The 14,377-nt window shown below is 37.4% G+C and overlaps 1 protein-coding gene across 2 annotated transcripts in view; it reads right to left on the reverse strand.

Moving 5' to 3' along the window:
- Positions 1-620: 620 nt before the first annotated feature.
- The window catches only part of SCML2 (Scm polycomb group protein like 2), a 121,897-nt gene continuing 108,140 nt past the window's right edge, over positions 621-14,377 (reverse strand). For both annotated transcript variants that reach the window (XM_055393546.2, XM_088833773.1), the window contains 4 exons: positions 8,034-8,147; positions 7,085-7,339; positions 3,526-3,683; positions 621-2,426 (listed from right to left, as the gene is read on the reverse strand). In XM_055393546.2, coding sequence (XP_055249521.1) covers positions 2,298-2,426; positions 3,526-3,683; positions 7,085-7,339; positions 8,034-8,147 — 656 coding nt within the window. In that variant the 3' untranslated portion in view covers positions 621-2,297. The remainder of the gene's footprint in view (positions 2,427-3,525; positions 3,684-7,084; positions 7,340-8,033; positions 8,148-14,377) is intronic.

A 14,377-nucleotide genomic window follows, 5' to 3' on the forward strand; every position in this document is an offset into this window, starting at 1 on the left:
ATTGACACCACCCCCTCCAGTTACTTGAGATCATCATCTCTGGAGCCTCAGCTGGGGCCCGGTCATCTCCAATGAACAGCGATAACAGTTTCTGGATTCCAAGGCACCAACTCCTGGGACAGGTGGGCTGAGGGGTAGAATCTTGAAGGTGACTGAACCACAACCCTGAGCCTCCAGGCTTTTCCAGCACATAAGTTGAGAGAGTTGAAGGCTGAGTAGCAGTATAGCTTCTGGACCCCAGCAGCAAAAGCACAGCCATAAAAGAAAAGCACAGGTCATAAACTCTGGTGGGATGAGGGATCTGGGGGCACTGCCATTTTCTAGCATGCTTGCATCATCACCAAAGTAACAAAAGCTTTGAGTACAGATAAAGCTCATTGATTTAACTTCTTACTGCCTCCCTGGGGTCTCATTTAAGGCCCCTGCAAAAGATAAACCCTTTGCTCCTAAGAATCTGTTTACCAGCAGAATGAGGCCAAGTGTTAAAACCAAGTATTTGGACACAAAAACACAAACTTACTAGAGTGCTTATTTTTCAATTGTAACTTATTCATACGTTAATATAATGTGGTAAAAGCAAGTAAAATCAAATCTGAGGCTTTCACATTAATTGAGGTTATTTAACTTTATTATATTTTAAAATCTGAAGACTGTAAAACAGTATTTATACAAACACCTGAGGACTGTTTAACTGGGCACAGCATCTTCACACAAACAATTTGAGAGAAGACAGTTTAAATTAGAATTTTTGTCTTAAAACACAAAGTGAATAACATAGATGAAACCACCCTTTAAATAGTAGCATTCTCATATAAAGTACATTTGGTTTTCTAAAAATGTACATTCTTGCCCCTGGTGTACATTTTATTGGCATTTATAACAAATGGCTAATACTTTTAGCACAGATTCTCATAGCTTATAAACATTACACCAAAATTATACAAAGTAATAACAATTAACATATAGCACCATTTTCCCTCAAAAGTTCTAACTTTAAAAATAAAACCCAAAATGATAAGTCAGAATTAATGCATCTTCCAAAATTTAGCAGAATAAATGGCTCAGAACTAAGCAAATTAACTAACAACATTGCATAGGACAGAGAACTTCCCTGTATGGAAACCAATCTATGGATTGTTTCTTATCCCCTGAAGACTAAGCTGAGAGGTACTAGTGATAGCAAATGATGCAAATATTTTTTCAGAATAAAAACATCCAACTATATAAATAGTTCACCATTACCTCTGTGGCAATGCAAAGTGCCATATTAAATTCAAAAAGAACAGGTTAACTTGTTTGAATACCTACAAGTATAGAATAATATATAAATACAGTATTGAGTTCATATGAGGAATAAACACAGACAATAAAATATATATATATTTTAAAATTTGGGCACAGGTGTCTTCATGTAAGGGCTTCCCTGATAGCTAAGTTGGTAAAGACTTCGCCTGCAATGCAGGAGACCCCGTTCGATTCCTGGGTTGGGAAGATCCACTGGAGAAGGGATAGTCTTCTTCATATAAAGATGTGAGAAAGAATCCCAAGTTAAATGTCTAAGCTTGGAGAAAATATGTGAAGTTTTGAAATAACAGGTATTTCACTGAAAAAATTTAATTGGACTCCATCAAAACCACCCTTGTAGTATAATATCTCCTGCATAGAACAACCACTCTATAATTGTTCAAAATTCATCAAAAACTGATAAAAACACGTTATGAAAGTTTATAAGCTTCTTTTTTCTTTAAATATGAACAAATACAACATAGAGAGAAATAGTAACAAAAGGAAGATAATTTATATGGCTATTCCCTTTCAGGAAATTGATAGAACACAAACAGAACATTGCAGTAACAGACAAAGTATTTGAGAAAGAGATGATATCTATAGTTGCATCTTTAAATTCTCTTCTAAGGAAAACTTCCCATGAATTTCATTAGAGAGCCTGTCAGTCCCTGATACTTTCCCCTTTGGGATTTAGCTGTTTTGGTTTTACATATATACATTAACCAAAATCAAAGGTGTTTCTTTGTTTCCTGCATGAACTGTATTTGTAAACTCTACAATAAAATAATAAACAGAGATAAAGAACTGCCAATTGAATATGCTAATACTAACATGTTAATGGCTTTTAAAGAAGTAGACTGGACTTATAATAGAGTTCTGCAATTCTGGATATAATGTAGTTTTAGAGGAACTGTCTACAAAACAAAAATTGCTATGAGAATAAAAATACTTTTAAATTAAAAGTTATCAAAACAACGGAAAATTATGCCTAATCTAAACTTATATATTTTTCAATTATATTTTCCTTCTTTAAGTTTTTCAATATAATAACATAACTTTAAGGCTGGCCCCAGTTTCAGCCCCATATACTTCATAATCACATCACTTTTGAGTAGTAGCAGAGCCTTCCCATCAATTTCCTATAGAGAGAAATAAATTATAATTATTAACACTGATTTCACATTTTGTCAAGTTACTTACATATAAGAACATGTAAACAGAGAGTAGCTGTACATTCTCAATATATATTCTCTGAATATGCATTTATTTCCTGACAACTATTAAAAACATAACTTATATGTGAAACATCATTTGAAAATTTCTAAATTTGCTTCAAATTTTAAGAAAAAGTAAACTTAACCCAGTATCTTTGAAAAATGGCCTTAGCATCAAACTATTTGATTTTAAAAACTATGTGTTGAATAAAATACCACATATCTATGACAAACGGTAGATAGAAATCTATGAATTGTAGAAATGAATTTCAGACAGTGGTTTAACCTTCTTAGAAAGGCTGGGAATGTATGTCAGCATTAATGAAAACTGTAAATGTGCTAAACAGTGTTGTCTTTATGTTGAAAGCTATTCACTTAATTATATGAAGCTAATTAGATGCTGAAACATATTACTGATTTTGTTACAATATGAAAAAGGATACAAAAGGATACATTTGGTCATGAATTTGATTTGTTAGAAAAGACTATAAACATTATTTAACAGACACAAGGTATCCTCTAATACTATTTATTTGCTTAATAAAACAATATATGTTTTGGAAGTATGTTTGATTTTCCTGAGTTCCTATTTAAAATAAGGCTGCACTTAATCTTATACAGTAACTGGATTCATCGGGCATGGTAATAAGAAGGACACCATGTTACAAATGTGGTCATTCCCTCCTACTCACAATCCCAGGGCCAAGCAGGGAGCAGGTGGGGAGGAGGATCTTTGCAGCTGATCTTACAAAGGAGAAGACACCTGAGAGTGGCCATGTTAAATCATCTCTTGAGAATTCAAAGACGTGTAGTATGTTAGGTACTTGGGTACCCATTTAAAGCACAGATCCAGCCTCTACCCTTTAAGGATCTAACTGTGGGCAAAGTGAACTCTCTCAAATATGGAAAAATCAGTTGATAGGGTTCCCCCACCATCCACACTAATCAGTAACCAATTGAAGGGCCTGCAGAGAGATAATTCAAAGTCATTACAGCAGGAAAACTGGATCAAAAGATACATTACATGTTGCCTGAAGAGGTCAGCAAGGGGGCCTGATTTCTGAGGATCTTTATGTTTCATAAACTGTATCACTTCATCCACAGACCAGGTTGCAGGGTCCTTAGAGAAGCCTTGCTTCAGGACACTGGGCTCAGGTACAGCTATATAACTTGGAGCTTCAACTGGGGGGGGAAAAAGACAAATCATACTTGACCTGACCATTATCCTGAAAGAAAACATGTTAAGCAGGGAATAATTTTATCATTCCTGGAATGTTCTGTGAAGTACCCCAGCATGGACCCAGGATTCCACAGGTAAAATTTAGTGAAAGCCTAGATAAAGATGACCTGAGGATAGCTACCCAAGAATGTCTCACTTGACCTCCCCCAAACAACAAAAGCAACTTCAGAATGTACCCTAGAGTTTCAAAGATCATAATGCAGACCATGCAATCCAAGGCCTCTTTGGCCACAGGCAAATACAGAAAAATACCTGTAACTTAGGTTAAATCAAGGTTAATCTAAGCTAACCTATTGTTCTCCTCCTTTAAGTATTTTGAAGAATTTCTGTCAATCTTCCTCCTCTTGAGAAAAGACTCAAGACTAGGTTTGAGTCTTTTACTAGCTAATTGCAATGAAAATCCCCAGAATTTACAGTTTTATAACTGTTTAAATTAATTCACTTTAATCAATAAATTTTCAATAAACCATATTATCTCTTGAGAACCAAATTAGTTTTTTTACTGAATCTCTCCCATGTATTCAATAAGGATTATTTTTAGCATCAATTTATTCTTTAAACTCCTGTCTCTCAAGGCTTAAAAGGTTACTTGAATTTTGAAGAAAACAAGATTATTTTGTACTTAGCTAGGTCAGAAGCAACTTTAACATTATACGGAATACCTCTTTCAAATTTCACTGCATAGTGATAGATATTTTGGTTGAAGGTTTATATATTTTAAAAAATCAAAACATGAAATAATTTAAGTACTCATACCTCAAAAAGTTATAGTTGTGCTATTCACTAAGTTGTACTCAAAATTTCTTTCTGTCCAGATATGTATTTGTTTCCTTAACCAGAGTGCCTGACTCTCTAAAGTTAGTATATGATAACAGAAAAGGGTTTGGTGCTTTGCTAGGAAGATTTGTTTCTCTAAACAAAGATCATCAACACAAATTTGATCTTTTTGTGTGTGTGAATTACCCAAAAGCGAACTGTTTCTTTCCTGTCATCTGTGCTCTAGCCATTTTATTTTGGGTATTCACCCAAGGAAAGGGCAAAAGAAAACAGAAGATGTAAGAACTTGCAATGGTAAATTTTTGGTGTAGCTCAGAATTTTATATATTTTCTTTTTAAATATCATAACTTCGATGTGAAATAAAAATTTTTTACTAAAATCTATCCTACTTTCTCCTTGAGAAGGAAATGGCAACCCACTCCAGTACCCTTGCCTGGAAAATCCCATGGACAGAGGAGCCTGGTAGGCTACAGCCCATGGGGGTTGCAAAGAGTCGGACACGACTGAGTGACTTCACTTCACTCACATCCTACTTTCTACTTGTCAGAAATAAAAATGTTGGTCTACCAAGAAATGCTGCTAGGTTGTATCAATTCAAGTAAAAGTGATGATGATACAGACCATGTCATGTCTAAGGCATTCTAACAATTCAGACAGAAAAGTCTTCTCCTTTAACTCAAGAGACTCAATTTAATATTTAAAAAATTACTGGCAAGGCTAATCATACCTCTAAATTAACATATTTTTGTGGGATTTTTGGTTTCTGTAATCAGAATCTGGTATGGTTATGTCTTGAATAACATGTAACTTGTTTTACAGATCACGACAAATAAACTATATGTAAAAATAGGATTTCTGGTATAAAATTATAATTTTGTATTAAAAATAAAACAGCTGTGAGACCACCTATCTCTAATCTACCATGGAAAAATACTTTAATTGGGCCCATATCTTCAAGATAATCAGAGAAGGTTATAAACATTATATTAGTATTATTATTCACATAATTATATGAAAAATAATTAAAGTCCAGTCACACTCTTCTCCTTAATGGCTCTGTCTTATATACACTGAAATATCAGTAAATATTTCTGGTATAAATAAAATGAAAGTGACTAGATTTTATCCCAGATGATACTGAATTTCTTTCCTATAATAAAAATCAGCAATTTGTTTCATTCAAATATCAGGGTGGGGCAGGGCAGGAGGTTGTGTGAGCATCATCAGAAATCAAGGTAGACTCAGCTTTAAGTAACAGTTCCAACACCTTAAAGAAAATAAAGTGAAATGCTTACCTATTCTCTGAAGATGTACAGCCCTTGAGTCAGAATGCCTGGACTGGCCAAGCCACTTTCTAGTTGGGAGACCTTAGTTAAGCAACTTCTCAGATTTCTTACCTGAAAATGTTTACCAGCACCTACATCTCAAGAAACTGTTGTAAAGGTGTAATGCATGAAGCAAGGTAAAATATTATGTGCTGGCACATAATATCAGATGGTAATGAAGATGATTATTTTATTACTATTAAGTAACGTTATTAGGAAGACTAGAAGCTAGCATCCTCAAACCCCAAAACAGGCTCCTTTGGCATGGTAGTGTTAGACATACATTTGGAAGTGAGATTCGGCATTATAAGTAACCTTTAGAGCCTTCTTCTAAGAAGGCCTATCTTCATAAGCTCATATAGTGAAAATATCTAAAAACTTACAATACACTACCCCTTTATAAAATGAACATCTATCTTTACATTATTTACAAAAATCACTCCAAAACCAGAGACAATCTATATGGGGTATATGAGATGGGAGTGACAATATTAAATGTGTCACAGCATGTGTACAGAAGATATCCATGATAAAAGGCAAGGGAGTGAGTTGATTCCTACTTCCTTTATTCCTCAACCTTGCCTAAATGCCTATCTGGTGAAAAAAGACAAAACACTTATTCCCTCCACCCCAACATCCTTAATCTTTAAAAGGGTACAGGATGGAGCTATCTTTGCACGTGGAAGGCTGTTCTGGCTCTTTCTAAATGAGTGGTAGGATGCTGTACAGTTTATACACATCATACTCTCCTGGTGCGTGCAAGGGAACAACAGAGTGTGGAAAACAGGGAAATGTCTGCAGCAACAGGATGCCAGAGCTGAGATCTGGGAGCCACGTACAGGCTGGGGCCAGGAAAGGTCTCAAGAGGGACAAGGAAGGGAGCACATCAGAATGAAGAGGGAGTGCATCCTTCTAGGCCTCAGAGTCATGCAAGGTTTGTGAGTCCAGACAGTTTCCAAGGAAATGAGAAACTACAATGGAATGAAAACCAATAAAATGAGAAGTCTCTATCAGAAACATGATTGGTGATCCAGATCCCCAGAAACAGTTCTGTAATGCCATGAGGATTAGAGCATCTGCAGCAGCTTGGCCCTGACAATGATGTGAAGGGGAGGACCCTTACCTCCTCAATTTTGACAATTTCTTCAATGTGATAAACTCTCAGGGGATGATGTGGGGCATGGGAACCTTAAGGGGAAAGACAAACCTATCAGATGAGAATCGCTGTTTTGGAAAATACCTTCACTTTCCCTCTGCATTTCAAATTCAACTTCAAGCTGACTACTGTTGATAGATGATTTGGTCTCCACTACTTTGGGGCTTGAGGTGCATGGCATACTTTGAGAACCATTCATGGAGACTGGAGTATGAGTGCTTATAGGATTTTTTCTGGCAGGACTCAAAGAATTTGCTGAACTAAGTGGTGACTTCTTGGACTCTTCAGAAAGCTTTTCCTCTTTGGCCATGCCATCTTCCTCAGAAGGTAATACTTCCTCTACAAGAAAAAAAATACGAAGGCAATAAGAAAAAGACAAAGGCAAATATCTTCAACAGGCTTACAGTTTTAATACTACTAAAATGTCAAAAATCCCCTAAATTGGCAACAATAGTTCACTTAAGCCATGCTATAATGAACTACAAACCTCTAACACAAAGCACATGGCCATCCCCTTCTTGATGTTTACAGTAATGGACACTGTCTTGAAATCCAAATTGATTCTAATGACATCATCTTTTTTTCTCATAACTAACCCTTGCCAGTCTTGCCACCAAGACTATGAACACTTCACTAAAACATTTATTTTTATGGATACAGTTCTTCACAACTATTTGTTATAATACAATCACACAATTGGTTTCTAACATTTGCTTAAGACTCGGGCACTTAAAAACCTTCACTGGAGAAATGTTTTAGGTTTTTCTATTCCTCTTTCTATAAAGCTTTTAGCAATACAACACTGAATGGGAAATGCTGCTATAAATGTTTTTCTTTAATCTAAGGAGAAATGACAACTGTGCATTTCTTAAGGGAATGAAGTGCTCAACAAAGCTGCCAAAGTAATAGCTAACTGCCAAACAGATTTGGGGAAATATACTCCCCTATTCCCAATACCAACACTCAACAGCATACATAAGTGATAGCAGAGTGACTTTTCTTCCCAATCTTGCAGCATGTAACTACTGTTTACCTTTAGAGGAATGCACTATTATTTTGGGTTGCTTAGGAGAGAGAGGAGCAACATAAGGCAGAGGTTGCTCAGAAGGTCGTTTGGTGATTTTCTTTTCTGTTACATCTTCTTCTACTGTTTTCAAAAAAAGAGATGTCTGTTGTAACTAATTAATATACTTCAGCATTTTCATATCAACAGCATAAAACACTTCTTTGTATATCATTTGTCTACTATAACTTCACCAATAATCAATCATTTGTTTATGAACAAGATGTGCTCATTTCATCCTATTAAATATTTCAGTAATATACAAGGGTTAAAACCATATATCTAAGCTTCACTTATTCTAGGGTCATCATATTTTTCTAACTCTCTCAGGCAGCAGTGAGGAAACTAAAAAGGCCTGAGAAAATTGCTCCCATGAACAACAAAGGTTAAGAATTCAGAGAAGTTAGAGTAGATAGAGTACAAAGAACACTCCATTTTATAGGTAACAATCCTGGCCTAGGGCTACTCTTACAACAGTTCTACCGCTTACTTATCATTCAAGCAAATGCATTTCTTCTTAAAAGACCATTCTTTAAGGCATAATCCTGAAATGAATCAATATTTTGATTTAATCTCCAAATAAAAGGAAAAATAAAGTACAATAAAAATCTATAAAGTAGGATAATAGATCTTTAGAAAGGAGAGAGACAGCAATGACAAAGTACCAAAGTCAAACTTCATCTAGTTAAAAATGGCTAAGGGTCAGGCATGTCCCTTAAAAGTATGCTGTAATGAAACATATTACTAACATTATTCCTTAAATTTTAGTGTGTAGAATTATTACATGAAGCAGTTGTACATTTATGATTTAATAAAATAATGCTAAAGGAAAAAAAATCATCTGATAAGTAATTTTTAAACATCCAGTTACTGACTGATTATGAATGAGTCTAAGAGAGCTCTCGACATTTGATTTTATTTTTAATCATCAACTACAAACTCAACAGGCAAAACATATTTCAGTGAATAAGACGTATTTCTACAATTAGAACTGTTAAATTCTAAGAAAAGAAATAACTGACTTTTTCATACCAATTTACTGATACAGAAAATTTGAACATTAAAGTATACAGTTTCTACAGTTTTCTATGGATATTTACTTCAGAATTATAACAAATCAGAAAAAGTCTTTACTTACCTTTTACTTACAACATTATAATACTTTATGAAAAGTTTATGAAGCTAGTATATGGTCTACTATCTGGGATTGATACAAACATAAAATTGATTCTGGACTTCTGTTTCTGGGTACTGTAGTGAGCTAAGGCATGAAACTGTTCCTGAAGAGTAACTAGAAACTAAGCCAGATAATTTACAAAGTACTTTAAAAGTCATCATAGAGAGGCACTTCCAAGATGACTGATTAAGGACTTTCCACTCCTTCATAAAACTAATGACAGCACTGGCAAAATCAACTTCTTCAAAATTCTGGATGTTAACAAAAGGCTTGAGTGAGTGAAAGTCACTCAGTCATGTCTGACTTTTGTGACCCCATGGACTGCAGCCTGCCAGGCTCCTCTGTCCATGTAATTCTCCAGGCCAGAATACTGGAATGGGTAGCCATTCCCTCCTCCAGGGGATCTTCCCAACCCAGGGATCGAAACCAGGTCTCCTGCATTGCAGGTGATTCTTGAATGTCTCAGCCACCAGGGAAGACCAAGAATACTGGAATGGGTAGCCTATCCCTTCTCCAGTGGATACAACAACCAAAAAAGTGCTTATTCAAGAAAAATGGCTGAATCTCAGAACCACAAATTCTGTGACATTTTAGCTTCCCCCATCTTAATCTCAGTTTTTCAGCAGTTTTGCAAACCAACAGCTTCGCAACTATAGTAGCTGTGAAAGCTAGCAGCCTAACACTGGAAGGGGCACAATGCATTTGTAATTCTACAAAAGCTCCACCCCCAGAGAACTGTCACTGAAAACCTCTGATCTCTGGGCTTGTTTTATTTGACCTAAATCAGAGGCTGCTCTGTGTGAACAGTCCTATCTCCAAAGCACTGGTCAAAAATTAAACCAAATCAAAACCAAAAAAACCACAAAAGTGGCAACTGTTTAGCAGTGACGCTCCCTGAGGCAGGATTATCACTTGGGGCTGACAAAAAGCTTGACCAAAAGAACTGGAGGACGAGATGTCCATTAGGGCACTTAGAAAAGCACTGAGATACTGCTGCAAATCTATGAGGCCGTATGTATGTGCATGGCTCTATGAATGCTTCGGGAAGACTTTAGAAGGTCCTAATATTTCATTTTTTGACAATTTTGAAGCTCTGCACAGGAGTGTTGAAGGTAAGTTTCAACACACACACACAAAAAAAACCCTTGACAAAGGCTGGAAAATATACTGGTTCTGGGCACTTAGGAAAATCCCTGTCCAAACATTAGCTGACCACTAAGCTAACTGAACTGATGTCAGTAGTCACATATAACAAAATTAGCCCACGAAAAGTCATTAAATTAGTCCAGTAAAGTCTCTAAAAAAAAACAAACATCACCAGCAACAACAGACCCTAAGAAGGAGTAGAGAACCTGATTTTCAGAGTTGCTGCATTATATTACTTTTAAATTTCAATTAAAAATTAGGAGACATGCAAAGAAATGGAAAGTATGACTCATACATGGGGCGGGGGGAGTCAACAGAACCTGCCTATGAGCAAGTCCAAACATTGGACTTACTAAGCAAAGATATCAAATCAGTTATTTTATATATGGACAAAGAACTTAAAAAAAAATCATGTCTAAAGAATTAAAAGAAAGTATAAGAACAATGTCTCACACTATTGATAAAGTGATAAAAAAATATTTAAAAAAGGACCAAACAGAACTTCAGGACTTCAAAAGGGTAATAAGTGAAATAAAAAAATAATACACTAGGGGGCTCAACAGCAGACTTATCAGAAGAATCACCAAATTTTGAAAAATGTTGATTGAAATTAGTCTGAGGAACAGGAAAAAGAAAAGACCATCACAGCACTGTAAAGCAATTACCCTCCAGTAAAAAAAAAATTCTTTTTTTAAATATCAGTGTAAAACAGGAAATGAGGGTGGCCTTGTCCAATCTGACTCCAAGACTTGAGGAGTTATGCAGATTTTTGGAATCTCAGTTAAGTTCAGTCGCTCAGTCGTGTCTGACTCTTTGCGACCACATGAACCACAGCACACCAGGCCTCCCTGTCCATCACCAACTCGCGGAGTTTACCCAAACTCACAACAGCTGCATAAATCCCATTACTAAGCAACTGTTGTTATTTAAGAATTACATAAAAATATTTTTCTTCAAAAAAGAAGAAAAAATGAACAGACCTCAGAGACCTATGGGATATCAAAGACCAAGCAGTACCAAAATACCCATGATGAGAGACTCCTGGAAGGAGAGGATAGAGAATAAGGAACAGAAAGACTATCTGAAGAAATAATGTCTAAAAGCTTCCCAAATTTAATGAAAACTATTAATCTGTATAATCCAAAAAATTAAAAAAATCTCCAATTATGATAAACTCAAAGATATCCACAACTAGAAAAAAAAACACAGTCAACCATCAAAAGCAAAAGACAAAAGATGATATTGAAATCAACAACAGAAAACCAAATCATCACATACAAAGGATCCTAAACAAGACTAGCAACTGACTTCTCATCAGAAACTACAGAGGCTAGAAGGAAATAGAAATATATTCAAAGCACTGAAACAAAAAGATGGTCCATGAAGAATTATGTATTTAGCAAAACTAACCTTTTAAAAATGAAGGAGAAAACAGGAAATTCTCCATAAAGAAAATTGGATAAAAACTCTCATTTGTCTCATTTGTAGAGAGCTACCCTATAAGAAATACTAGAGACTACTTCAAGATGAAACGAAAATAGACAATAAGTTAAATCTACATTAGAAAGAAACAGTACCAGTTTAAAAAGTATAAAATGCAATCTGTATGACAATAATGGCACAAAGAAGGGTGAAAGAAATAGTTATCACTGAGCAACATTTTTGCATAATATTAAAATTAAGTTGGTATTAATCCAAACTAGACTGTTTTAAAATGAGATGTTAAGTTTAATCCCCAAGGCAATTAAGAAAATAACTCAAAATATACAGGGGCGGTCCCAAAATGGCAGAGGAATAGGATGGGGAGACCACTTTCTCCTCCACAAATTCATCTAAAAATCATCTGAATGCTGAGCAACATCCACAAAACAACTTTTGGATGCTGGCAGAGGACACCAGGCACCGAGAAAGGCAGCCCATTCTCCTCGAAAAAAGGTAGGACAAAGTATAAAAGACAAAAAGAGAGACAAAGAGTTAGTGACCAAGACCTGTCCTGGGGAGGGAGTCATGAAGGAGGAGAAGTTCCAGAACACCAGGCAACCCTCTCACTGGCAGGTCAGTGGGGATTTTTGGAATCTCAGTTAAGTTCAGTCGCTCAGTTGTGTCTGCCTTTTTGCGACTGCATGAACCACAGCACACCAGGCCTCCCTGTCCATCACCAACTCCCGGAGTTTACCCAAACTCAGGTCCATCGAGTCAGTGATGCCATCCAGCCATCTCATCCTCTGTCGTCCCCTTCTCCTCCTGCCCCCAATCCCTCCCAGCATCAGGGTCTTTTCCAATGAGTCAGCTCTTCACATGAGGTGGCCAAAGTATTGGAGTTTCAGCTTCAGCATCAGTCCTTCCAATTAACACCCAGGACTGATCTCCTTTTGGATGGACTGGTTGATCTCCTTGCAGTCCAAGGGACTCTCAAGAGTCTTCTCCAATACCACAGCTCAAAGGCATCAATTCTTCGGTGCTCAGCTTTCTTCACATTCCAACTCTCACATCCATACATGACTACTGGAAAAACCATAGCCTTGACTAGATGGACCTTTGTTGTCAAAGTAATATCTCTGCTTTTTAATATGCTATCTAGGTTGGTCATATCTTTCCTTCCAAGGAGTAAGTGTCTTTTAATTTCATGGCTGCAATCACCATCTGCAGTGATTCTGGAGCCCAAAAAAGTAAAGTCTGACACTGTTTCCACTGTTTCCCCATCTATTTGCCATGAAGTGATGAGACCAGATGCCATGGTCTTAGTTTTCTGAATGTTGAGCTTTAAGCCAACATTTTCACTCTCCTCTTTCACTTTCATCAAGAGGCTAAATTTCTCTTCACTTTCTGCCATAAGGGTGGTGTCATCTGCATATCTGAGGTTATTGATATTCCTCCTGGCAATCTTGATTCCAGCTTGTGCTTCTTCCAGCCCAGCATTTCTCCCACAGAACACATGCCTAACTGCCACTCCCAGTGGAAAAGCAGCCCAGACACTCATGTCCAGCCACCAAAGAGTGGGGGCTGGACAGGGAGGTGCGGGCTGCATGTTTAAGCTAAGGACTGGGTCTGAATGCCCTGAGGACAATCTGAGAGACCTAATGGGAGATAGCAAACCAAACTGTGGGATAACCAGAGAGAAGAAAAAGAGAACTTTCCCACCAAAGATTCTAACCTAACACGCAGCTTGGCCCACTCACAGAACAAAGGATTGAGCCAATACCAAAGGAGAGCTAACTGCTGCATACAGGCCCCTCCCCACCAAAGGCAGAGAAGAAGGTGTGTGATAACAAGAGCTGGAAGGCAAGTGGCATCTCGGCTCCAGAGACTGGCATCCTCCGCCAAACTGTGAGCAGGCTCCCAGTTGCTAATTAAGGCTTCCTGGGATCCTAGATGGTTGACATCTGCCAGGAGGGTTGCAAATTGAGATCAGCTCCCCAGATGAGACACACGGCACACCAGAAACAGTGCTCTCATGGCACACTGGGGAAACCGAGCAGCCAGTACCTGGGAGGTGATTAAGACGCACAGCGTTCTGAGCTGCTCAGGCACAAAACACATGCCCAACCAAGTCTGTGCCCTTATGGAAAACACGAGAACCTGAACCTGAGCAGCTTAGACCTGGGAAGTGCAAGAAACGCTGGGCCCGCTTTGGACAGGACCCCTGCAGAGCAACCTGGAGCCTGAGCAGTGTAGACCTGGAAAGCACAGGCCACCATGAGCTGGGGAAAACCCAGTGTGGTCCATAACTGTGAGCATTCACCACACACACCCATGATATTTGTTTGCAGTGTTACTCCCTCCCCACAATACAACTGAACAAGTGAGCCTAAATAAGTGACCACCTTTGCCCACTTGTCTCAGGATGAAAATTAGACCCTGAAGAGACTTGCAAACAGAGGAAGCCAAAATAAAGAAGAGGGCACTGCTCTGGAACTGACAGGTGCAACAGATTAAAACCCTGTAGTTAACACTGACTAAGCATTGGAAGTGGAGAAGGCAATGGTAACCC

Source organism: Moschus berezovskii, chromosome X (genome assembly GCF_049115385.1).
Source record: "Moschus berezovskii isolate FMDL1 chromosome X, NW_MosBer_1.0, whole genome shotgun sequence".
NCBI lineage: Eukaryota > Metazoa > Chordata > Mammalia > Artiodactyla > Moschidae > Moschus > Moschus berezovskii.